A 26,243-nucleotide genomic window follows, 5' to 3' on the forward strand; every position below is an offset into this window, starting at 1 on the left:
CTTTAGGGACCCTCTACTCACTACCACGTAAGTGTAGTGTTGGTTGGAACAGTAGAAGAGGTATAAAAATTGCGTTTTGTAGCGGCGAAAGGACTTGCCCCGGTCACTTCCAGGCTAACGAGTTTTGGCTAAAAACGGTGAACTCGAACATTCTCAAAATACATCCGAATGACATGATTTCGGTGTCAACTCAACGTATGTACTCCCAATAGTCCGAAAAATTGATCTAAAGTGCATTTCACTCCGGATTATCCCTTTAAACAGATAATGCTCCACCTTGATCAACATTTTATAGGAGAAAGTTTTTAAATTGTGTTGGTTAAAAATGATTATCGCCCGATATATCGGTTATCGGCTATTGAAACTCTCAAATATCAATATCGGTCTTCAAAATCCCATATCGGTTGGGCTCTATAAAAAATAGAAAAATATATAAAATCAGAAAATCGTTTGACATTCCTCATGAAAAGGTAAAAAAAAGTAGGCTCACCTGAATGGTATACGTGATGCGGTTGTTAGCTGGACTGAAATCTGCATCTACTGCTTTAACCTGGATGACAACCTCACCTACAGGTAAAGTCTTGGAAGGAGAGATTTGAGATGAATTACATACATTCCAAAATATATAAACACAATTATATTACAGCTGTATTTTGCTTTTTACCTCTGGTACATATGCCGTATATTCTTCTTTTTCAAAGACTGGTGCATTGTCATTCACATCTTTGACAATTAATGTTCGAATATTCTCCACCTTCACAACAAACATAATCAAGTCAAAGGACAAGTCATAACATGTTTTTACTTCATAAATAGTGATAGTGTTTTTTGTTGTTGTCGCTTACCCCATCAGCAGTACAGGTGATTTGATAGGACAGAACCCCCCCTGCCTTTGTAACATAATAAAATAAATATGTGGAAAAAACAGAACATAACATAAATTTACCTCTACTAGTGCTTTTTTCCCTTTCAAACAAATTATTCCAGTACATAACCTGTAGCCCAATCTGAATCCCAAATCTGAATCTCTGTGAGTTTTGTCCTAGAAAAATATAAGTGACCCCATTAGATATTATTAAAAGAAAATGTATCGATCGCGCTTTGTAAAAACAATAAAAGTAAATCCTTGGATTTTCAGCCCTCTCGCCTGCAGCAGGCCCATTTCAGAATTTTTTGAGACCTAGGTGCACGTGTCCTGGTTGAATTGACATGGAATGACCCTTGTGTGCTTTTTTACAGATGTATTTACCGATATCTTTTGCATTTCTCAAACTACAATCAAACTTGGCAGAGCACTTACTCATGTCCAGAGCAAGACCCGAGTTTGAAATCAGTCAGATATTAACAGTTTGACAGATATGTGACACACACAGATAGAAGTTCCTGTAGTTTATAGATACAGTAGACAGTCAACAGCCACTGTTATGAGGCTGAGGATGAAGTCAACTGAATTATTAAGAATGTGTTGCCTTACTTCTCTTAATGCCTCTGTGTCAAGTGGTTTCTTTGTTCTCACAGTGGCATTTTCCATTGAGCTGTTGTAGACAAACTCCAGAAACGGTGCACACTGTGGACAGAGTGAAATCTCCAGTTCCTGTTCCACCCTGGAAAGGATCTCGATATTACCTGGTAGAGGGAATAGACAAAATAATAATAATAACTAGAAAACCACTCAGAGAGCACAGACCTCCGCCTGTATTGTTTTTCCTAGGTTGTCATACATTTGAACCTAAACTATTCAGATCGCCACCACGTGGCCATACCATGCCATTACACCGCTAAACAAAAAAACATTAACGCCTCTGGAATCCCTACGGTGATACAAATCACTCCCAACATTTCATGGTTTCTTTTTGGGTCATTCCTGAATTTTCATCAAAATCCATCCATAACTTTTTGAGTTATCTTGCTAACAAACAGACAGACAAATGAACAGACAGATAGACAAACAGACAAACAAACAAACCCTGATGAAAACATAACCTCCTTGGCAGGGGTAACTATAATTTCATCTTCTAAGAATTGCAACAGTGGGCTTGATCAGGTGCATGGAACTCTAAGCTTTGCTTCATCCAAGGATTCCAACAGTACCTATTTTTTGAAAATTGGGTATTCAGATCAAAACATCTTCGCAGACAGACAGTTAAATAATTATTCAGCTCCCAGAGAGCTTTCTAAGGACTAAGGACTCAAACATGAAGCCAAGACAATAATTGCCAAGTCTCTCTCATGGAGGAAAACCCCTGGTATAAATAGTCTTGGTCATACATCTGGGCTATTTATAACCAGTGTTGCCACAGTTACTCGGCAACCGATTACTGATTACTCCTTTAAAAAGTAACTTAGTTACTTTACTGATTACTTGATTTTAAAAGTAACTAAGTTAGATTACTTAGTTACTTTTTAAACTAAGCCCCCTGCTGCCTCAACATAAAAATGGCAACCGGTTTTGCCAATACTCACTTTATTTGAAGTGCATTTTAACAGTATGTCAACCAGGGCTCAACATTAGCTTTTAAAAGTGGTTGCCAACTGGGCAACCAGGCATGAGGTTTTGGTTGCCAAATACAAAAAAATGGTTGCCCCATTATAAAAGGCCTGTTATTTTTCTCTGTGCACTAAAACAAGGCATATCTTTAATGGTATCCGCCGTTCATTCCGACATACCAGCACTCCGACATTGACGTCCAATTGTCGTAGTGGAGGCATGTCTCCTTATGGGAAAAAGTCCCACCACTCCGACATATTTTTTTTTCATGGTCGCAGTGGCGGTATTTAACTTTTTTTTTCAAACAACGTGCCATTCAGACATGAGGTAATTAATAGGCTATTAATGTTACAGTTATTATTTTCCTGTCACTTCGTCTGTTTTATGACCTAGAAGGTTGTATTTGGCATCTGTGGATAGCTCTAGCTCTCCTCTTTTATCTGACATGCAAGCCATATATTTTTTACCATGGTTTCACGAGTAGCCTAGCCTAAATCAAACGAAAGTAGCGGTATGGCTATAGCCGAAGCTATATGACATTCTTATTTGTTTGTCACTTCGTCTGTTTTTATAACACAAAAGGATCGATGTGTTTGGTATCAATGGAAAGCTCTGTTTCTCCTCTTTCATTTGATATGCGTGTCTGTTGCCTGCGATGCCTGGTCCCGGAGTAATCCAAGCGAGAGCAGTGGCTGCGTGGAGCAATATAGACTGTAAATATGATAGGCCTATACTTTGATTTAAATTCATGATTTTATTTTATTTTCATACTTGATCGTACAGACACTGTCTAGTCTCGTTAAAGCCCCGGTTCTGCTCTTTCATGCAATATAGGTCTCATCTCGCTATGACTAATAATCGCGGAGCAATGTACAGAGAAAAATGGGTGTGTTTTTTGACGCACTTTGCGTCCGTCGGGCTCATAGGGTCCGTTAAATTGTCTTGGAAAAAAATAGGATTTGTAAATTGTCGGAATGGGGGTACTAAAATGTGTCGGATTGGCAGCATGTCTAAATAGCAGCATGTCGAAATAGAGGCATGTCTAAATGGAAGCATGTCGTAGTGGTGGCATGTCTGAGTGGCAGCATGTAACCATCTTTGGTTTAATGTCTTGGATACATACTGAAGTATGTTTAATGTGGTGTAGGGCTAATTGAGTGCACATTGGTTGTGTGTACAGTAGGTTTAATTGAGTGCCTGTCACTTTAAGAAATACGTGGGGAGAGTAATTAGCTAACACAGTCTAGTTGCGCATAACGCATACGCATGCAATCAGAGTTGCAATTCATTGTTTTCTATATCATTAGATTAACACTAGAAGCGCCAAGCGCCGGTCATTTGACCGCTGACGCGTATTACTAGAAGCGCCGTGTGGGTTTGACCTAGATATACCTTGACCGCAGCGATTACAAAAAAATTAAATATTTTCACTCGATTAAATTCCAGGACCCTACGTGCACGACTTTTCCTAAATACGCGTGTTTTGTCACCCAGAATTTTTACATGATCGAAAGCACACCGGTACAAGCTAGTTTAGAGCTATTTTGCGCTCACTTATGTGACAACGTTGGCTATGTCCAGAAGTCAAGCGTGCACGCTGGGCAGTGTGCATTTTCCGGAAGTTACGTCAGAATAGACTGTCCGAAAGTCAAGCGCTCTCACTAGTTGGGTACTTCGTTTGGTGTGATTTCCAAGCGTGCATCGATGCATCTTTTTTGCCCACATGTATCCCATAATCCATTGCGCAGCGCAGGTCAAGCTCCACACGTCATGCAAATCGTCAACACACCCCCCTTCCCGAGTCAGGTGACGCCAACTAGTTAGTGCTGTCCAAATGTAGGTAGGGACGCATACTGAGGAGCAAGCTAACTACGACGCTACTGGGAAGAGGGTACTATCCAGCGTGCACGCTTGACTTCTGGACATAGCCACTATGCTGTCTCGCGTTCGGCCATGTTTGTCCAGGCTGTTATTCTCTTTTCTCACAGCAGATGTCGCAAGGGTTTCCTGTCGGCCGGGCATGAGAATAATATTTTACCATAAAACATATAGTTTATATATGTGCAATATGTATTATATATGTGATTTATTTTAATAACTATTTTTCATTTACATGGCATAGTCTATGGAGGCGATTTACAGTGGTAAAATGTGAGTTTGTTTTGAAAACGTTGCGAGGTTGTTCTATTAGGCAGGCCTACATGTGTAAAAAATATTTTCAGCTGAAATTCGTCTGTCGTAGCCTATTTATGTACGGCGCGTATGCCTACGTACATTCATAGTTGTATATCTTATCTTCTATTTATATGGAGTGAGATAGCTGTCAATATATATTCGTGTCATAGATTTGATGTACGTTCGTATTTGTCTGTAGTCGTGCATACAATATATTGTGTGTATTTTATCCATCAGAATACGGATGGGAAAAAAATACGAATTCAAAAAATACAAGTACGAAATCAAACTTTACAGGTAGGCTTTCATTTATGAGTACGACTTCGCACAAGTGACTGAACTGTCAAAATACGTCATCGCCACATTCAGAGACATCACTTGTTTGCTGGACTGACTGAGTTACGTCGCGTCAAAGACCTATCCTATTTCCAATTTCAAGGTGATTAAGACAGCAAGTGGCGCAGCGTTAACTTCCTTGACTTCGACGCAGAAGGCCCGGGTTCACAGCTTGGCAGGGGCGAAATATTATAGCTCATATTGACTGAATTCACTGACCGTTTTTGAACGTCGACAAACAATTGTTTTTTGTTAATGTTTTTTTAATAACAAACTCTCTGAAATTTGTTTACCATTAATGAAAAATAATTTCGCCAGCCAATAATTGTCTAAGCCAAATTGAGCCGCCATCTGACTGGCTAAGCCAGTTAGACTTTTTGCATCTAAAAATAATTATATCAGAGACACACGCGAAAAATAAACGCGAGCCTATAAACGATTCCCACTGGATACACCACATCAGTATTGTGCTCGTTGCTACGATAGGCTACACAGGACTCAGTTGCATGTTCTGTAGACATGAAGTGGCAACTAAAGCCATTATCAGCCATGAAAACTTCACCAGCCAGCCGTTATTCTCAAAGCAAATGGCTTCGGGTCTATAGGCTACATAACACACTATCCATTGCAAACATAGCCTATTTGAAACCGATCATTCCCCCTCTCCCACATGTCTAACCAGTTCACGGAGGGGGGTGGGGGTCGTTTTGCTACGTGTGGACATGATCTTAGGCTACAGACATCACTTCGGCATTGACAAATGCCTCCCCACCCCGCCTCCTGCATGGCTGTAGGCTGGCTGTTTGTTGTTTACATGCAACTCGTGGAAGAATGCGCAATCATGTTTCATCGCATATGCACGTTTTAGAATGTTCAAATTCGCCAGCGTGCGTGTAGGCCTAGTTGTGTGAATAGAAAAGAATAGAATAGAATATACTTTATTGATGCCTTGCTCAAAAGTACTTCTGCCATAACCTACCCAGGTCGGGGATCGAACCAGCAACTCTTGGGCGTTAGGGCTGAAGCTCTAACCAGTTGGCTATGGCTCTATCCCTTCATGGCGTTAATGTGTGTCTCAGTCCTGAATCACGAATTCACATAGAAGTTAGCTTAATTTATAGAAACAATAGGCCTATAGGCTATAGCTGTTTTTCAGCAGACATCGAAACATAGCCTAGGGACCTACTTCTCGCGCCTGCCTGCTCAGCATTTCTGCTTTCTCTATCTCCCTCCCTCCGAGGTAGCTAGACCCTAGATGCTTCTCCCAAAATGAATGAACATTGTTTTAGAAAGTAGCCGCGGTAGAATGCGGCATGAAATCCTGGCTAGGCTACTGTGTAATTGAAACCAGACTAGGTTAGGCTCTTTGTTCGGTCCGATCATTTTCGGCGGCGCGAACATAGCCTAGGCTACCTATTAAATGAATAGAAGTGAATTTGGGGAGTGAATTAGAACTAGCCACCCATTCATTTTAGAGCTTAGATTATCTGCCCAAACCCGAACTGCGGGTTACAGATCTCGAGATCTAACAACACCGGTGTTGGGTCGACATTTTTCATCCTTCCCCTCCCGTCGGGTCAGGCTCCTAATCATAGAACGTGTATGCCTCCGTTTTAAAATAGCCAACATTTCTAAGTAGGCTAGCATACAAAATGTAAAAACGAAATATAAAAAATGAAATACTATGAAAATGTTGAAAGTCAAGTTTGCTCAAGGTTTTTTCAAGAACTCCTCGAGAGTTTTTACCTCAAACAACACAAATCAACACAAATAAATGAACAGATAACTCAAACGTGCTGTATGTCGTAATGAAACAACCACAGACAACACAGTCTGACAAATTTATGACCAAACGATTTGATTCGTGCAAGAAGCGCCATCTAGCTGTCATTATGTGTAACAGCCTCCCAGTCTAAGGTAGGCTGTTACACATCCTAGCCCTGATGTCAATAATATATACAGTAGGCGTTACATTGTGATGGCCGTTTCCTTCAGGCGTTGCCGAATTCACGCTCTGCGTGAAATGTATTACAAATAGGGTGACCAGATTTCTCTGAACTAAAACCAGGACACTTTTGTGCGTTATCAAATGCAACGTCAACATGCGACAGGTGAACCTTTTTTTCATAGCTGGGGTTCGGGGGTGTCACCCCCGGGAAATTTCTTAAATATGTGCACTTTCAGTCAGAGATTAGGGCCTGCACTGTCTAAACATTCCTCACCTGTTATCTTGCCTATGCATGAAAACATTTTTTGAAAACGAAACTCAGCCATATTATTTTCTGAACCTTAGTTTACATTATGTGTGATAACTCTAAACAGCTACTCTTGTCAGATGGCCATTATACATCATTGAAAAGCTGAGATTCCAGGCTTTCAGTAAAGGTATGGTTTGCCCCCTTTTTGATAACAACCAACCCCTCTGGCTCACGGACTAATAGGTTATTGAGAATGATGACTTTCTCTTCAGCATTGTCGTAGCGTAACCTGCTAGCCATTAAAACGAGGCAATGAAACAATGTAACGTTGACTGCAAAGATTGTGCAGACTGCGATTGACTGGCACACGATCACACACACACACACACACACACAAATCCTACGTCGGACGCTTTATGCTATGTAATGGGTTTAGGTAGTGATCGGGCTATATTAAAACCACACTTCAACAGTGGTTGGTGAAAACCGGGACATATTAACGTCCCTGTAGCACAGCATTATGTAATAACACCGCATTATGTAATAATTTAATAAATGTGCACGCCATTATGTAAAAATTGCCGCATTTTGTAATAATCTGCCACATTATGTAATAAACTTCTTGAACGCAATATGTAATACATTTTGCTGCATTATGTAATAAGTTATTACATATTGCGGTTGTTACTACATAATGCGGGTGTTGTTTTTTTTTTGTTGTTGCCAAATGTAACAATTGGTGCATTATGTAATAACCAACCAAAATTGACATTTTCATTGATTAAAAACAGCTTGATAATGTGTATTTTACTCAAAATTAATGCTTAAAAGTATTAATTTAACGATGCAATTAAGTATTTAAGCAACTAAATGAAAAAATATTCAGCTGCAACATACAGCCTAACACACTGATCACACAATGGAACTGCAGAATAATAAAGTGAATTTTAACAATGTTCTTTACCTACAGTAAAACAGGCCATGACTCACATTTCACACACATATAGCCAAACTATCAGTATATCGAGGGAACTGCCTATCAGAATTCCATTTGAATTATGCTGTTCAGGCACTTAGCCTAAACCACTACTTGATATTGCTCCTCCTGCAAGGTACTGATTGGGACTCAGTACTGGCTAGGCTAGGCCTGCTAGTGGTAAGGCCAGTGTTGGGATAGTTCACTTTCTACATGAACTAGTTCAGTTCATAGTTCACAAATTTTAAAATGAACTAGTTCGTTCATAGTTCATAATTCCAAATTATGAACGAAGTTCACAGCTCCAAAAAAATGAACTAGTTCAGTTCATTTTTTCATTATGTTGCGATATAGCTGACTCTTTTAAAATGGTTGCCACAGCCAGCAATTATTTCATTAGTTTAACATGAAATAGCCATTTTCAGACAGGTTTTACACACATTCTGCTATAATTGCTTGCCGCATTTCTGACGGTAGCGGACATTCAGACAAATATAAACGGCCTCCTTTTATTCACATAGAATTTCTATCAATTGGGCTTTGGTTCGCTGGGCAGAAATGCGGTCGCGCTGTCAGAAGAGTGTCGTTTTTACACCGGGAGAGGTGGCTTGCTCCATTAGCTACCTGCAGCCGAGATGGAACTGTTCAGTGACATAGGGTGCTTTAAAAGGCTACACGTAATTAGCCTGATTACAATCGACTTTCAAAGGCTCTGCGAGACTTTAGTCTGACCAACAGCCTGTGCTAACATGGTTTCTTGCTAGCGCTGGTTGACCCGCCTCCTTTAAGTGCCTCGATTTGCTAGGCCTACTGGTAGATGTCAGAAAGCGGTTTGCCGAGTTTAAACCAATAACAACACTCTTTCCTCTGCCTTGAACACGCCTCTACCCAGAGCCGTTGGAGCTGCTCAAAGTTGATTGGTTCTCGACCAAAGGGGGCAGTTCCGCAGATTTCGGGAACTCAGAAATCCTTCTCAATGAGCAGTTGACCAGACCAGCGGCAAAAGCCTGAAGGCGTTGCGTCACTGGGAGGGCGTGCCAGGCTAACACGTAATACTTCCCTTGATCATCAACTGCGATTTTTTTCCGCGATTGCATTCACAGCTAGCCTGGGTTTCCCATACTACCTTGCGCGGTGATTTCTTTCACGCTGCTAAGGCAGTCTGGAAACTAACGCCCCCATGTTCGCCTGATGTTGGAGGCCAATCACAGAACAGGGGAGAAAGCAAGACCATGAAGAGCTATGCAGAGACGCATTTGATTGACATCTGTGGCGCCCAATGAACGGATCTGGGCATTTTTTCAAATACGAGAAAATGAACGTCTGGTTGCCAGACCACGTCTCATTTGAGAAGTGGGAGGCGTTAGCCAGGCTAATTCACAGCAGTTGTGGTGGCAACATTACACATACTGTAGGTCGGCAGCAGGAAAAGTTCCGATAGTAGACGGAAATATGAATTCAGACAGGCATAGAATCTAAGAAGCACACGCAACGGTGGGGCAACACTTTAGTGTTATTAACGGTGTGTTTGCCTGAACCTTATTGAACGAAATTAAAAAAAGTGAACGTGACGTTCACAGACACCAAAATGAACGCGTTCACAGTATCGTTCATCAGGCAGAAATACAGTACGTTCAGTTCAAGTTCATCAAAATTATGAACGAGTTCATGAACTTTCGTTCAATGAACGCGTTCAGGCACAACACTGGGTAAGGCAATGTTTAAACATAAGTTATTAGGGCCCGAGCACCGAGGTGCTGAAGCGGCTGCACCGTAGGTGCAAGGCCCTATTGTTTTTGCTCAGATTAAATTTCTTCCGGGCCACGTTTTGCCTTTTTTCACCAACTTGGCATTCTCTAAAACTCTTGAAATTTGGGAGCTATGTGTGGAATTGGTAACACTACTAAGTGACAGAGCTCTGGCCTAGGATGTGGCTCAGGGACTCTATAGCGCCACCTAACGTGTTGTCTGTTGTGGTTTTTTTTTTTTTTTTTTTTATTTAAATTTTTTCAAACATGCATTGCCCAGGGGCTAAACATACAGAAACATGCCACATGTATAGGAACCATTGAAAACCAAGGGTTAAACATCATACAAACTATAACACACGTAGACATACAGTAACATAACATAGGATCACTCACATACACTGAAGGACATTACACACGGGAAAGGGGACAGGGGGGGGGGGGTGTTTATGTATGAGTGTTTGTGTATGTGCTGCGAAATGTTATATGTGGTGTAATTTATATTCCCTATACCATGCTGTCAGAGCACCTTGTTACCTTATCTACATATCTCAGATAGTCTGTATTCCACTTTTCCATTTTGCCATTTGTAACAGATATAAGCCTCTCCATTTCAAATAGTTCTTTTATCGTTTTATACCACAAAATTAGTTCAGGTGTTTTAGGTTGCTTCCATAACCTTGTTATCTGCTTCAGTGCAGTTAGGCGCAATATATTAAAAACCTTTTGCTCTTTTGCGTTTATCTTATCCTGAATATTAATACCCAACCAGTTTTCCAAAGTGAGATGTTCTTTAATATCCAGTATATGTTTAGTAGCTTTCTCTACCTCTAGCCAGAACATTTTTATTATTGGACAGGTTAAAAATATATGTGCGTGGTTAGCCTTTACCTCTCCACATCCTCTCCAGCAACCAGAGCCTGTAGGGGACATTTTCCCACTTTTGTTTGGAGTTAAGAAAAGTCTCTGATTTATTTTCCAAGCGAATTCTCTCCAGTGTTTTGAATGTGTGCTTTTAAAGCTGTCCTTCATAGAGTCTCTCCAGGCTGTCTCAGTGATATTTATGGATAACTCATTTTCCCATTTCTCTTTTGCATCGCTTTTTATCATTGTTAGGTTTTGCACTATTTTGTATATGTTTGAAAGTTTTATCTTACCTTTATCTCGATTTTCTATCAAATATTGTACTAGTTCATTTCTAGTGTTTTCTTCTTTTAGATTTTCCTTTATATAACTTCTTATCTGTAAATATTTGAAAAAGTGTTTTTGCTCCAAGTTATACATATCTGCCATATCACTGAATACTCTTATTGTATTTGTATCGAGAAATTGTGAAAAAGTAACTAATCCCTTACCAGCCCAGCATTGTAGAATCTTGTCACTTCTTCCTGGTATAAAGTCTGGATCGTGCATCATTTCTCTGAGAAGTATACTATCGCTCGACATTTTAAGTTTTTTGCACAGTTGTCTCCAATTCATAACTGTATTACCTATGCAAAAGGGGTGTAGATATTGTTTTTGTCTCTCTTTCTTTAAAAATGGTAATGTTCCTATTGATCCTCTTGTTATATCATTTTCTATATTGATCCACTTTTTCTCCATGTCTCCTTTCATCCACCTCATAATTATTTGAATTTGTGTTGCATAATAATAATTTTGAATGTTGGGAAGGCCTAGTCCTCCTTCATTCTTAGGTTGAGTAAGTAATTTAAATTTGACTCTGTGTTTTCTATTGTTCCAGATAAAATTAGCGAGGATTTTGTTCCACGATTTAAAGAATGTCTCTGGTAATTGGAGAGGTAACGCTTGGAATAAGAAAAGAAGTTGAGGGAGTAGCATCATTTTAATTGTTTCCACTCTGCTATACGTACCGTCTGGTATTAATTTCCATCTATTTAAATCCTGCCTTATTTTCTGTTCCAGCTTGCCATAGTTATCTTTGTACAAGTTATTTAGATCTTTACTAATGGAGATACCTAGGTATCTAATACTCTCTGTATCCCATTTAAAAGTGTACTGTTGTTTAACAGGATAATTAATCTGTGTTCTAATACTTAATGCTTCACATTTATTTTCATTTATTTTATAACCAGATATTAAGCTATATTTTTTAATCTCCTCTAATAGATGTTGCATTGAGGTTTCAGGCGAAGTTAAGTATAGAATTATGTCATCTGCATAAAGAGCTATTTTGTGTATTTCCTTTCCCATCTTCATCCCTTTAATATTCATGTTTTTTCTTATAGCTATTGCCAGCACTTCAATATACACAGCAAATAGAAGTGGCGAGAGTGGGTCTCCTTGTCGAGTGCCTTTTTGAATCTTAAATTTCCTTGATATGGTGCCATTTGTTTTTACTACAGACACCGGGTTACTATAAAGAGTTTCAATCCATTTACAAAATATATCATCTATACCAAACCTTTTAATTGTTTCAAACATAAAAGGCCAGCTGACCAAATCAAAAGCTTTTTCAGCATCCAATGTCAATAATAATAGCTGTTTATTCTCTCTTTGTGCATAATCAATCATATTCAGAGTTCGTCTAATATTATCCGCCAAGATCCTTCCTGGAATGAAGCCGCACTGATCTGGTGTAATTATTTCTGTAATATTTTCTTTTAGCCTATTTGCCAAGATTGATGAAATTATCTTGTGATCTGTGTTGAGAAGTGATATAGGTCTGTATGATTCACATTTTGTAGGATCTTTCCCTTCTTTATGTAGTAATGTTACAATTGATGATGACCATGTTTGGGCCCACTTGCCTTTGTCCAATGCATGCCTATATGCTCTAACCAGTAGCGGGGTTATTTGATCTTTAAGAACTTTATAGAATTCATTTGTAAAGCCATCGTCGCCTGGAGATTTCCCATCCTTCAACCCCTGTATTTGAATCTGTACCTCTTGTGCAGTTATTGGTTTTATCAACTTCTCATTATTTATTTGTGTCATTTTTGGTAAATCCATGTCTCTTAGGTATGTGTGAATTTGATCACGATCTGCGTTTACATCCGCCCTATATAATTTTTCGTAATAGCTGGCAAATGTTTCTGCAATCTGGTCCTTATCAATTATTATTGTCCCTTGATCTGTTTTTAAATTTGTAATATGTGCTTTCTTCATTTGTTTCTTTAGTTTATAAGCCAGTATTTTTAGTGACTTTGGCCCCCCATCATAGCTTTCTTGCTTTGTGAATGCAATTAACTTTTCTATCTCTAACGTACGTATTCTATCTAATTGTATCCTTTTTTCTTTTAGTTGCTCCTTGTCTTCATTGCTATTTGTTTTACTATGTCTACTCTCTGTTGTGGTTGACACATACATTCACGGAAATGAACCAGATTTGGTGGACATGTGTGTTCTATTAATCTAAACAATTTTACATTTAAACTTTATAGTGAATCTTAGTAGAATTTGAGTTATGATTATGATTATGATTTCTGCACATCACATATTTTGCAAAAAATCTCCTAGACGGTTTATCGAAATCATGTCATATAAGCACTAAAATGATCTTGAGGGGTTGCTCAAGAGGAATTGCGACCAGATTTTTTAATTTTCAAAGTATATCGAAATGGCGAAGGTTTGAATTATGGCGTCTTATTAACACTAGAAGCGCCAAGCGCCGGTCATTTGACCGCTGACGCGTATTACTAGAAGCGCTGTATAGGTTTGACCTAGATATACCTAGAACGGCCGGGTTGATTACAAAAAAAAAAAAAATCTTTTCACTCGATTAAATTCCAGGACCCTACGTTACATGATCAAAAGCACACCGGCACAAGCTAGTTTAGAGCTATTTTGCGCTCACTTATGTGACAACACTAAGTTGTCTCGCGTTCGGCCATGTTTGTCCAGGCTGCTATTCTCTTTTCTCACAGCAGATGTCGCAAGGGTTTCCTGTCAGTCGGGCATGAGAATAATATTTTACCATAAACATATAGTTTATATATGTGATTTATTTTATTTTATTGAACTATTTTTCATTTACATGGCATAGTCTATGGAGGCGATTTACAGTGGTAAAATGCAAGTTTTGAAAACGTTGCGACCGTTGTTCTATTAGGCAGGCCATGTGTAAAAAATATTTTCGTCTTAGCCTATTTATGTACGTAGGGCGCGTATGCCTACGTACATTCATAGTTGTATATCTTATCTTTTATTAAGCTATCTTTTATAGCTCAGACTAATGTATAAGCATTTTCTTACATATTTGCTGGACTGACTGAGTTACGTGACGTCAAACACCTATCTAAAAATGTACAAAATGTCAAGTGGCGCAGCGTTAACACCCATGACTGCAACGCTGGCGACCCGGGTTCACAACCCGGCAGGAGCGAAATAAATCAGTTCAAATTGACTAAATTCACAGACCGTTTTTCAACGTCGATGAACAATGATTTTTTGTTAATGGTTTTTAATAACAAACTATCTGAAATAAACGGATGAATCATAATACTGTTTACCATTAACAAAAAATTATTTCGCCAGCCAATCATTTTCTAATCCAAATTCAGCCGCCATCTGACAAACTTTGGCTAAGCCAGTTAGACTTTTGCATCTAAAAATAATTATATCATAGAGACACACGCGAAAAATAAACGATAGCCTATAAACGATTCCCACTGGATAGGCTACACCACATCAGTATTGTGCTCGTTGCTACGATAGGCTACACAGGACTCAGTTGCATGTTCTGTACATGAAGTGGCAACTAAAGCCATTATCAGGGCATGAAAACTTTGGCGGCTGCAGGAAACCGATTATTCCCCCTCCCCCATACACGTCTAACCAGTTCACGGAGGGGGGGGATCGTTTTGCTACGTGTGGACATGATCTTAGGCTACAGACATCACTGCCTCCCCACCCCCTCTCTCTGCCCCGAGCAGGCTGTAGGCTGGTTTGTTGTTTACATGCAACTCGTGGAAGAATGCGCAATCATGTTTCATCGCATATGCGCATTTCAGAATGTTCGAATTCGCCAGCGTGCGTGTAGTTGTGTGAATAGAAAATAATAGAATAGAATATACTTTATTAATGCCTTGCTCAAAAGGACTAATGCCATAAACAGGTCGAGGATCGAACCAGCAACCCTTGGGCGTAGGGGCTGAAGCTCTAACCAGTGGGCCACAGCTCTGTCGAATCAAGTTGTTAAAATGTGTGTCTCAATCCCGAATCACGAATTCACATAGAAGTAGCGTACATTGTAGAAACAATAGGCCTATAGCTTTTTTTCAGCAGACATCGAAACATAGCCTACACATTCCCAAACGGATAATATCTTTCACTCATCATTTTTAAGTCTCGCGCCTATGCCTGCTCAGCATAAGCTGCTCTCTCTATCTCCCCCCCCTCCGAGGTAGCTAGACCCTACAAGATCCCTACAAGATTTTTACACAGCCTACGTGTGTAAAAATTATTTGCAGCTGAAATTCGAAGTTTTGGCCAAAACATTAACGGCAAGCGAGACTTCAGTGGGGGCAGGGAGGTAGACTATGTTGTTAGACTCCCCTAAAGAGTGTCTAAAGGTCTAAAGCTGCCAGTTAGCCTACAACTGTCGTTCAAAAACAATTTACGATTAGATGTTTTTATTAAACTGCATGTGTAAAGCTTGATATTATTGGGAGGAATCATTAACCTTATTATTAGCCTTCCAAAGCACTATTCCCTCGGAAAACATTGCAGAAGCCCGCTACTTCTCTCTCCCACCACTCCAAAACAAAACTGTTATCTGTCACAGCAATAGGCAAGTCAATTTTGAATCACAATGGTCAACGTTTCAGCACTTTTTTGGATCGTTCTGACGGTAGCCTAATGACTAGGTGCAACGACTTGATTATTTTCAGCCGATAACTGAATGTTATAGCCTATTCGTAGATTAACTGCACTCAAACTACCGTGTGTGACATTGATTTAATCATCTTTATAACAATCTCCAAAATATTAAAAACGAATAGGCCTACTCATATTTATTAAAAACGAAATAGGCCTATATAAAAAAAAATACTACGAAAAAGTTGAAAGTCAAGTTTGCTTAAGTTCAAGAGTTTCTACCTCAAACAACACAAATAAATGAACAGATAGTCTACCTCAAATGTGCTGTATGTCATAATGAAACAACTACAGACTATCAACACGGTTTGACACGAATGAGACATGGCTTAGTGCAAACTGAATCTATGACCAAACGATTTGATTTGTACACGAAGCGCCATCTAGCTATCATTATGTGTAAGTGACAGCGTCCCAGTCTAAGGACTCAGCGGTCATTTGACCGCCTCACCGCGCTTTAAGTAGTTCACACCAGCACGGCGCTTCTAGTAGGTCGTCAAAGCGGTCAAATGACCGGGGCGCGGCGCTTCTAGGTATAAGTGGGTCAGAACGGCCCGGCGCTTCTAGTGTTAAGAAACAGGAAGTTGGTGTTATAGGCAGAAAAAAGGTTATGAATTGGATGTAATTTGGCAGCTACATGTGGAATTGCTTCTGCTAGTCAGAGACAGAGCTCTGGCCTAAGGTGTGGCTTCGGGACTCTATACCGCCACATAGCAGCACGTTATCTGTTGTGGTTGACACAAACATTCACGAAAATGAACCAAATTTGGTGGACTTGTGTGTTATTGCTATCACTAATCAGAGACAGAGCTTTGGCCTAGGCCCTAGGGTGTCGCTTAGGGACTCTATAGCGCCACCTAGTGCGTTGTCTGTTGTGGTTGACACATACATTCACGAAAATGAACCAAATTTGGTGGGCACATGTGTTATTGCTATCGCTAGTCAGAGACAGAGCTCTAGCTCTATAGCGCCACCTTGCGTGTTGTCTGTTGTGGTTGACACATACATTCACGAAAATTAATCAAATGTTGTGGGCTTGTGTGTTATTGCTACCGCTAGTCAAAGACAGAGCTCTGGCCTAGGGTGTGGCTTAGGGACTCTATTGCGCCACCTAGCGCATTGTCTGTTGCGGTTGACACATACATTCACGAAAATTAACCAAATTTGGTGGGCTTGTGTGTTATTGCTATTGCTAGTCAGAGACAGAGCTCTGGCCATAGACCTAAAATAAATGGACAAACCGACTCCGACTTCTCATTGGGAGGGGGCTGAAACAAAAAAACAAAAAAAAAATGTTTACTTTCCATCGTACTGCGCTGACTCTTACTCATTTTGTGACGTTAGCCATCCTGTACATTGCTGCAACTCGTCTGATAGATGGGATTTTGGAACAACTGTCAATCCATTATTAACGTCTGTTTTTAATATTATTATTATGTTTACTTGCCTCTAGGTAATGCTTTACCCTATCAAACAGTAGGCTACCGTAGGCTACACGCTTTTTCACTGATCTTGCGAATGACTTTCCGTCATGGTTTTCGTGCAGGCTGGACTGAGCTACTTATCCAAACATTACGGGGAATCTCCTGTCGAACGTTAGCTTCCCTCCAACCGACATGCTAACTATACTAATTTGCGGGAAACCAACATTATATACGGGGTAGACGTGAATTAGTTTTGCCTTCGATACCCTAGAATACACAGAAGCTAAAAGGGGGACACAGGGCACATGTTACATCTGCAATCTATGGCCGTCCATGGGAGTTAGCAGAGTATTCATCACCAGCTCAATTCGTGTCTCTACTTCCGGGAATATGCCTGCCCCCTTGGCTCTGGCCTAGGGTGTGGCTTAGGGACTCTATAGCGCCACCTAACGCATTGTCTGTTGTAGTTGACACGTACATTCACGAAAATGAACCAAATTTGGTGGGCATGTGTTTTGCTATAGCTATTCAGAGACAGAGCTCAGGCCGAGGGTGTGGCTTAGGGACTCTATAGCGCCACCTAGTGTGTTACCTGTTGTGGTTGACGTATACATTCACAAAAATGAATCAAATTTGGTGAGCTTGTGTGTTATTACTGCCGCTAGTCAGAAACAGAGCTCTGGCCTAGGGTGTGGCTTAGCACTTTAAAGCGCCACCTAGCACATTGTCTATTATGGTTGACACATACATTCACGAAAATTAGGTAGGCTTGTGTGTTATTGCTGCAGCTAGTCAGAGAGCTTTGGCCTAGGGTGTGGCTTAGGGACTCTATAGCACCACCTAGCCTGTTGTCTGTTGTGGTTGACACATACATTGATGAAAATTAACCAAATTTGGTGGGCATGTGTGTTGCTCATGCACATGCCCACCAACAATTACGTATTGCTTTGTTAGATTCCGTAATGACCGGGCCCGCCATCGCCGCTTGCAGCTATATTTATTTTTATTAATTTTGTTTTGTTTTGTTGTACTACAAACCAAGCAGAATTTAGACTGAGATACTGTGTCCTCAATGAACTTGAAAAGCTTTTATGTTAATATGTGTTAGCTTAGCTTATGGTTGGCTATGTCAACACCAGCTAACTTAGCCAATAATATAATAATATATGTTAACAGAAAACAGAATGCATGGCACACCCATCTTGTGCACAGCCCATGTTTAATTATTTGGTGCTGTATGTCTTATCTTTGCTGCTGCTTGAGCAAAGACAGAGATTTACTTGACAATTGTATAAATTGGTTAACTATCAGAAGCACTTACCTCCAAACTTGATCTCATGACTAATATGACTGCAAATATTAATTGAAAAGAACCCCTTGTGCGTTTAAATGAGCACAACCAAAGTTAAAATGTGGATTGTTACAATGTGAGCTGAGCAATAGTTGACATACTGTCCCCTTACTTATCATTTTTGAGTAAAATACACATTATCATGCTGTTTTTAATCAATGAAAATGTCAATTTTGGTTGGTCACTACATAATGCACCAATTGTTACATTTGGCCAAAAAACCCACATTTATTACATTATTACATAATGCGGTGTTATTACATAATGCGGTGCTACAGTCCCGGCGGGCTATTGTCGGGACTCGTGACACGCCACTCAAAATCGGCACTGTCCCAGGAAAACAGGGACGTCTGGTCACCCTAGTCTAGTCCCGTCCGAATTGGACATTTATATTACAGAGGTGATGATAAACAACCTGCATTACTCTACATCCCCCTGTAAAATTAATCCCGTCCGAATAGGCCTTTTGCGTCAGTTGCGTGCAGCATTTTCAGATTTCAAAGACTATACAAATTGGTTAAACTAGCGAAGGTTAGCTATATGTTATGCCATTAGTAGTTTGAAATTGCTAACAACATCATGCCATTATAGGCAAACTATCTAACGTCCTATTTGAAGCTGCACAGCATGTTATGTTTTCATTCAGACTATGGTGGTATTGTTTTTAAATCAGGATGTGACGCAATATTACAGACATCTTTACAGAGGGTCGCGTTCACACGGGATTAATATTACCTACGGTAATTTCTCCGGACCGTTTTACAGAAGGTAAAAGTGGCTGTAAATTTCACCGACATACTCCGTTATGTTTACTGACATGGCGAGTCCGGACGGGACTAAATTCCTTGGTAATTATTACTTTACCTGATGTCACCCCATAAAACTAATCCCGTCCGAATAGGCCTTAAATCTGTAATTTACGCATGATAGAGGGAGTTAAGCCATTTTGAGAGGAGCAACCCCAAAACCCGAGCATTTCTTACTGTATGTATACATCTCTTGCGCACATTCTGCCATGGCTTAAGCGCCTTTCCAGCTATGTGCTCTGGAGTGCTGCATTACAGTAAGGTTGAGCGCCACTACAAGGTAAAACAGCAAACTGCAAACTGAACATGTAGCCTACACAGAACATGCATCTGTAATAACAACATTCCGACTGGAAAACAGGTATGTCTTCACCTCTCCACCTTCTACTCTTCTCAGATGGTATATACAGCACTACTGTGCTACATTATCATATTACTCCATCGGGTATGCAGGGTATTGCAGTGTGCTATTGCTCCAGACAGGGAAAAACCCAGAACGATCTAATTAAGGTCACTACCAAACTTTTCTCAATTGATTCTATAGTTCTTTTTCGCGTAGAATCCTTTTCTGCTTGGGACATTTTTATATCACGCATATTTAATGAGATAATTTGCATATTTGAAATACATTAGCAAATGTAAGTGCATAATAAAGACATGTATGGATAATATGGCTGTTAGTAGATAAGTTAATGGCTTTAGGCCAAGATTATATTGAAATTGTATCAAATATAAGAAATAATCATACAAAAACATGATTCTAGATGGGATATTGCAGTTAAATTATGCAAATTAGGGTACTTTTTACCTTTTTTGTTCATGTGCAACTTCACCTAGTTACAAGAACATCATGACAAAGCAATTATGGATGTTTTTACTTAATTCATGTAAATATACACTCTGTGCATCATTTTGTCAGATAATTTGCATACAGGTATCATTTTATTCACTCATTTGCATACAAGAATGGGCCTGTGAAGAAGTATTCTTCTTATGTTCATGCTATGTTATAACTGATCTTCCCCTCCAGTTGTCCACTGCATTAGTAATATAATAGAAATAGTATACTGTATTAGTAAACAAAACATTTAATATTTATATCACGCATAGTTAATGAGCTAATTTGCATATTTCAGAAATCAGTATGGTTTGCCCCAGTTAAAGAGGATCTATGCAGGATTGGCGATTTCATCTCTGGTTTCGGTTTCGTTGTTCGTTTTCGCTCGTTTTATGCTTGCATTTTCTCTGCAGAGCTTCCCCGACAGCTTTAGCGTGTATATTTATACATGTATAGGCTATATTTAAATATATAAATGGCAAGCGTGGTTCTTCGTCTCAGACTTCCAGATGTAAACAAAGAGCGATCGTCTCCTGCAGAAAGTTGCATAGGGTCTCTTTAAGTTTGGGTGACATTTTATGATTAGTTAATTAATATTATCTTGCTTTCAGGTGTAAAGTTATCTGCAGTGTAAATTCTGGTCAAATTTATATTTGTAAATTTACATAAATAATGCATATACAGCATTACAAAAATGGCAACACATACTCAAGCACATTATGTTCATTTTCCGTTTAATAACTTTACAGCTACTTCTTTCACACTGATTCCACAAATACTCTAACTGTGTTTGTTTATGTTATAAACAATTGGCTATCAAAAATGCAATATAAACAAGCTAAGAAAACAAGCAGGATAGAACATCAAACTATCACACCGGCCATCACACACGTGATCAATGCTTCTTTAACACTAGAAGCGCCAAGCGCCGGTCATTTGACCGCTGACGCGTATTCCTAGAAGCGCCGTGTGGGTTTGACCTAGATATACCTAGAACTGCCGGGCTGCGGTCATTTGACCGCAGCGATTACAAAAAAAAAATAATCTTTTCACTCGATTAAATTCCAGGACCCTACGTTCACGACTTTTCCTAAATACGCGTGTTTTGTCACCCAGAATTTTTACATGATCGAAAGCACACCGGCACAAGCTAGTTTAGAGCTATTTTGCGCTCATTATGTGACAACACTATGTTGTCTCGCGTTCGGCCATGTTTGTCCAGGCTGCTATTCTCTTTTCTCACAGCAGATGTCGCAAGGGTTTCCTGACAGTCGGGCATGAGAATAATATTTTACCATAAAACATATAGTTTATATATGTGCAATATGTATTATATGTGATTTATTTTAATAACTATTTTTCATTTACATGGCATAGTATATGGAGGCGATTTACAGTGGTAAAATGCGAGTTTGTTTTGAAAATGTTGCGACGTTCTATTAGGCAGGCCTAGGCTACATGTGTAAAACATATTTTCAGCTGAAATTCGTCCGTCGTAGCCTATTTATGTACGTAGGGCGCATATGCCTACGTACATTCATAGTTGTATATCTTATCTTGTATTTGTATGGAGTGAGATAGCTGTCAATATATTCGTGTCATAGATTTGATGCAGGTTCGTATTTGTCTGTAGTCGTGCATAAAATAAATATTTGTGAGTTCTCAAATGAGTCCAGTCGTGCATAAAATATATTGTGTGTATTTTATCCATCAGAATACGGATGGGAAAAAAAACGAATTAAAAAATTACAAGTAGGCTACGAAATCAAACTTTACAGGTAGGCTTTCATTTCTGAGTACGACTTCGCACAAATGACTGAACTGTCGAAATACGTCATCGCCACACAACCACTCTCATTGTGGTTGGTGGATGTAAAGAGCTTATTGCTTAGAACGGCAAGTGGCGCAGCGGTAACCTCCTTGGCTGCTACGCTGAAGACCCGTGTTCACATCCTGGTAGGGACGTAATATTATAGTTCATTGACTGAATTCACTGACCGATTTTGAACGTCGACGAATAATTATTTTTTGTTAATGTTTTTAATAACTCTGAAATTTGTTTACCATTAACGAAAAATAATTTCGCCAGCCAATAATTTTCTAAGCCAAATTGAGCCGCCATCTGACAAACTTTGGCTAAGCCAATTAGACTTTTTGCATCTAAAAATAATTATATCAGAGACACACGCGAAAAATAAACGCGAGCCTATAAACGATTCCCACTGGATACACCATATCAGTATTGTGCTCGTTGCTACGATAGGCTACACAGGACTCAGTTGCATGTTCTGTAGACATGAAGTGGCAACTAAAGCTATCATCAGCCATGAAAACTTCAGCCAGCCGTTATTCTCAAAGCAAATGGCTTCGGGGTCTATAGGCTACATAACACACATTGCAAACATAGCCTATTTGAAACCGATCATTCCCCCTCCCCCATACACGTCTAACCAGTTCATGGAGGGGGGTGGGGGTCGTTTTGTTACGTGTGGACATGATCTTAGGCTACAGACATCACTGTGGCATTGGCAAATGCCTCCCCACCCCCACTGCATGGCTGTAGGCTGGCTGTTTGTTGTTTAGATGCAACTCGTGGAAGAATGTGCAATCATGTTTCATCGTATGCGCGTTTTAGAATGTTCGAATTCGCCAGCGTGCGTGTAGGCCTAGTTGTGTGAATAGAAAAGAATAGAATATACTTTATTGATGCCTTGCTCAAAAGTAGCCTACTTCTGCCATAGCTTACACAGGTCGGGAATCGAACCAGCAACTCTTGGGCGTAAGGGCTGAAGCTCTAACCAGTGGGCTACGTCTTTGTCCCTCCATGACATTAATCTGTGTCTCAATCCATAATCACGAATGCACATAGAAGTTAGTTTAAATTGTAGAAACAATAGACCTATAGCTGTTTTTCAGCAGACATCGAAACATAGCCTACACATTCGCAAAACGGAGAATATCTTTTTCACTCATCATTTTTAATTAGCCTAGGCTACTTCTCGCGCCTATGCTTCTCCCTAAATGAATGAACATTGTCTTAGAAAGTAGCCGCGGTAGCCTGTAAAATGCGGCATGAAATCCTGGCTACTGTGTAATTGAAACCAGACTAGGCTCTTTGTTCGGTCCTGTCATTTTCGGCGGCGCGAACATAGCTACCTATTAAATGAATAGAAGTGTATTTGGGGAGTGAATTAGAACTAGCCACCCATTCATTTTAGAGCTTAGATTAGCTGCCCAAACCCGAACTGCGGGTTACGGATCTCGAGATCCAACAACACCGGTGTTGGGTTGACATTTTTCATCCTTCCCCTCCCGTCGGGTCAGGCTCCTAATCACAGAACTCGCATGCCTCCGTTTTAAAATAGCCAAGATTTCTAAGTAGGCTAGCATAGGCCTACAAAATGTAAAAGCGAAATATTAAAAATGAAATACTATGAAAAAGTTGAAAGTCAAGTTTGCTCAAGGTTTGTTCAAGAACTCCTCCAGAGTTTTTTCCTCAAACAACACAAATCAACACAAATAAATGAACAGATAACTCAAACGTGCTGTAGGCCTATGTCATAATGAAACAACCACAGACAACACAGTCTGACAAATGTATTCAAACGATTTGATTCGTGCACGAAGCGCCATCTAGCTGTCATTATGTGTAAGTAACAGCCTCCCAGTCTAAGGACTCAGCGGTCTTTTGACCGCCTCGCCGCGCTTTAAGTAGTTCACAACAGCACGGCGCTTCTAGTAAGTCGTCAAAGCGGTCAAATGGCCGGGGCGCGGCGCTTCTAGGTATAAGTGGGTCAGAGGGGCGCGGCGCTTCTAGTGTTAACCTCTGGCACCTTCCCAGCAGCATTCAAAACGGCCCAGGTTACACCTCTACTTAAGAAACCTTCAGTCAACCCAGTTGAGAACTACCGTCCTGTCTCGCTCCTGCCTTTCCTATCCAAAGGTATTGAGCGAGCAGTTTCCAGACAAGTCTCTGAATTCCTCTCACAGAACAATCTTCTGGATCCAAATCTATCTGGGTTCAAAAGCAGCCACTCCACTGTCTGTAACAGAAGCCTTAAAGGAGGCTAGGGCGACCACTCTGTCATCAGTACTCATTCTGCTTGACTTATCGGCTGCCCTTGACATGGTAAATCACAGCATCCTTCTCTATATACTCGCAAACACGGGCATCTCTGGCTCTGCTCTCTCCTGGTTTGAATCCTACCTCACAGGACACTCGTTCAAGGTATCATGGCTTGGACTGCAGTCCGCACCTCACTTCATCTCCACAGGGGTCCCCCAGGGCTCAGTGCTGGGCCCCCTGCTCTTTGCTATCTACACCACCTCCTTGGGACAGATCATCCATTCGCATGGCTTCTCATACCACTGCTATGCTTATGACACACAGCTGTATCTGTCCTTTCCACCTGATGACCCCTTGGTCTTGACGCGAATCTCAGACTGCCTCTCAGACATATCAACATGGTTGAAGGCACACCACCTCCAGCTAAACCTCTCAACAGAATTGCTGGTCCTCCCAGCCAAACCTACCATACATCATGACATCAACATCAAAATTGACTCCTTGTGTGTTGCACCTACCAGGACTGCAAGAAATGTAGGAGTCATTCTCACAACCCACTAACCTTCTATGATCATGCAGCCAGGTTGTGCTGTTATGCACTGTACAACATACGGAAAATCAGGACCTACTTGACTCAAGATGCTACCCAACTCCTGGGTCTACAACCAACCCAAAAGGGCGCATGTCACCCCATTGCTCATCCAGCTGCACTGGCTACCGTTGGCCACCTGCATCAAATTCAATAACACTGGCCTACAAAGTACTCTCTGTCTCTGCTCCCACCTATTTGAATGCCCTCATACAGGCATATGCTACCACACGACCGTTGCGCTCCTCAGCCGAGCGATGTATAGCTCTTTCACCAGCACGCTCACGCCAATCAAAACTTTTCTCATCTGTCGTTCCTCGTTGGTGGACTAGAGTAGGGACCAGTGTTGGTCATCTTACTTTAAAAAAGTAATTAGTTACCGTTACAAATTACTTCTGCCAAAAAGTAATTGAGTTAGTAACTCAGTTACCACACTGTAAAAGTAATTAGTTACTCAGCAAAGTAACTGACGTTAATTTTTATGTTATATAACATCTTTAACGTCATACATATTTATTATAGCCTAACTGATTGAAGAATAAAACCAATTATTCGGTACAATTAGTGGGTGGAAGTCAGAACGTGCGCATGGCATCCGCCCACCCAGCCAAGGCCGGGGTGGCTATCGGGAGATGCGGGAGGATTCCCGGTGGGCCGTTAACGTTTTGGGCCGGTCTGATTATTGTGAGCTTAAATATATTGTTTCTGACGATTTGTTGTGCTCTCGTGGCACTTCGGCAGCCAGGGCTGCGCGGTCGCGGCCGCCCCTTACTCGCAGTTTCCCAAATATTAACAAAGTAGCACTCACAAAACTGTTCGGAAGTCGCAGCAAGTCTATATTTGCAATCTACAGGAGTAAATCAACCCCTTCTCCAGTTGAACGGCCCTGACGAAATGTAGGCTATGCAGCAGAGATAGGTAATAGGCTAATGATGATTAATTTTACTGTAAGGTAACCCCCGACATCAGAAGCCCTCAAAAATAAAATAGGCTATCTTTAAAATGTATAGGGTCCTCCTTTGAAAATAACGTTCAGTTTCAGTGAAGTAGCCCTGTCAAGAAACTATAGAAATCCGACAGACAGATAAAGTGCACATTTACTTGTCACTATTATGCCTATAAGCTATTGTGGGAAGTTCGCTACGTGCAAATGAAATGGCTTGGATTTGGAGTATTAAGTCTTTTTTCCCCTCCTGAAGTTAGAAGTGTGCCTTTAATGAAATTATTTCCATATTCCACTCTGATGTACAGTATCTTGGTCGCTATGCCTAGTCTGTCAAGGGTGATTAGGCTAATATAGGCCTACATTTATAGCTCAGGGGAGGGTATTCCATGATCCTATCCAGTGAACTCGCTTCATTCAGCCAAATTGTAGTAACGCAACGCTTTAAATTCTCAGTAACGATAACGGCG

At 40.4% G+C, this 26,243-nt stretch overlaps 1 protein-coding gene across 3 annotated transcripts in view; it reads right to left on the minus strand.

Moving 5' to 3' along the window:
* The window catches only part of LOC134088105 (protocadherin beta-9-like), a 100,926-nt gene that overhangs the window by 40,824 nt on the left and 33,859 nt on the right, over positions 1 to 26,243 (minus strand). For all 3 annotated transcript variants that reach the window (XM_062542037.1, XM_062542051.1, XM_062542044.1), the window contains exons 3-6: positions 1,475 to 1,626; positions 846 to 890; positions 665 to 754; positions 491 to 580 (exon numbers count right to left, since the gene is read on the minus strand). In XM_062542037.1, the coding sequence (XP_062398021.1) occupies positions 491 to 580; positions 665 to 754; positions 846 to 890; positions 1,475 to 1,626 (377 nt within the window). The remainder of the gene's footprint in view (positions 1 to 490; positions 581 to 664; positions 755 to 845; positions 891 to 1,474; positions 1,627 to 26,243) is intronic.

Source organism: Sardina pilchardus, chromosome 1 (genome assembly GCF_963854185.1).
Source record: "Sardina pilchardus chromosome 1, fSarPil1.1, whole genome shotgun sequence".
Classification (NCBI taxonomy): domain Eukaryota; kingdom Metazoa; phylum Chordata; class Actinopteri; order Clupeiformes; family Clupeidae; genus Sardina; species Sardina pilchardus.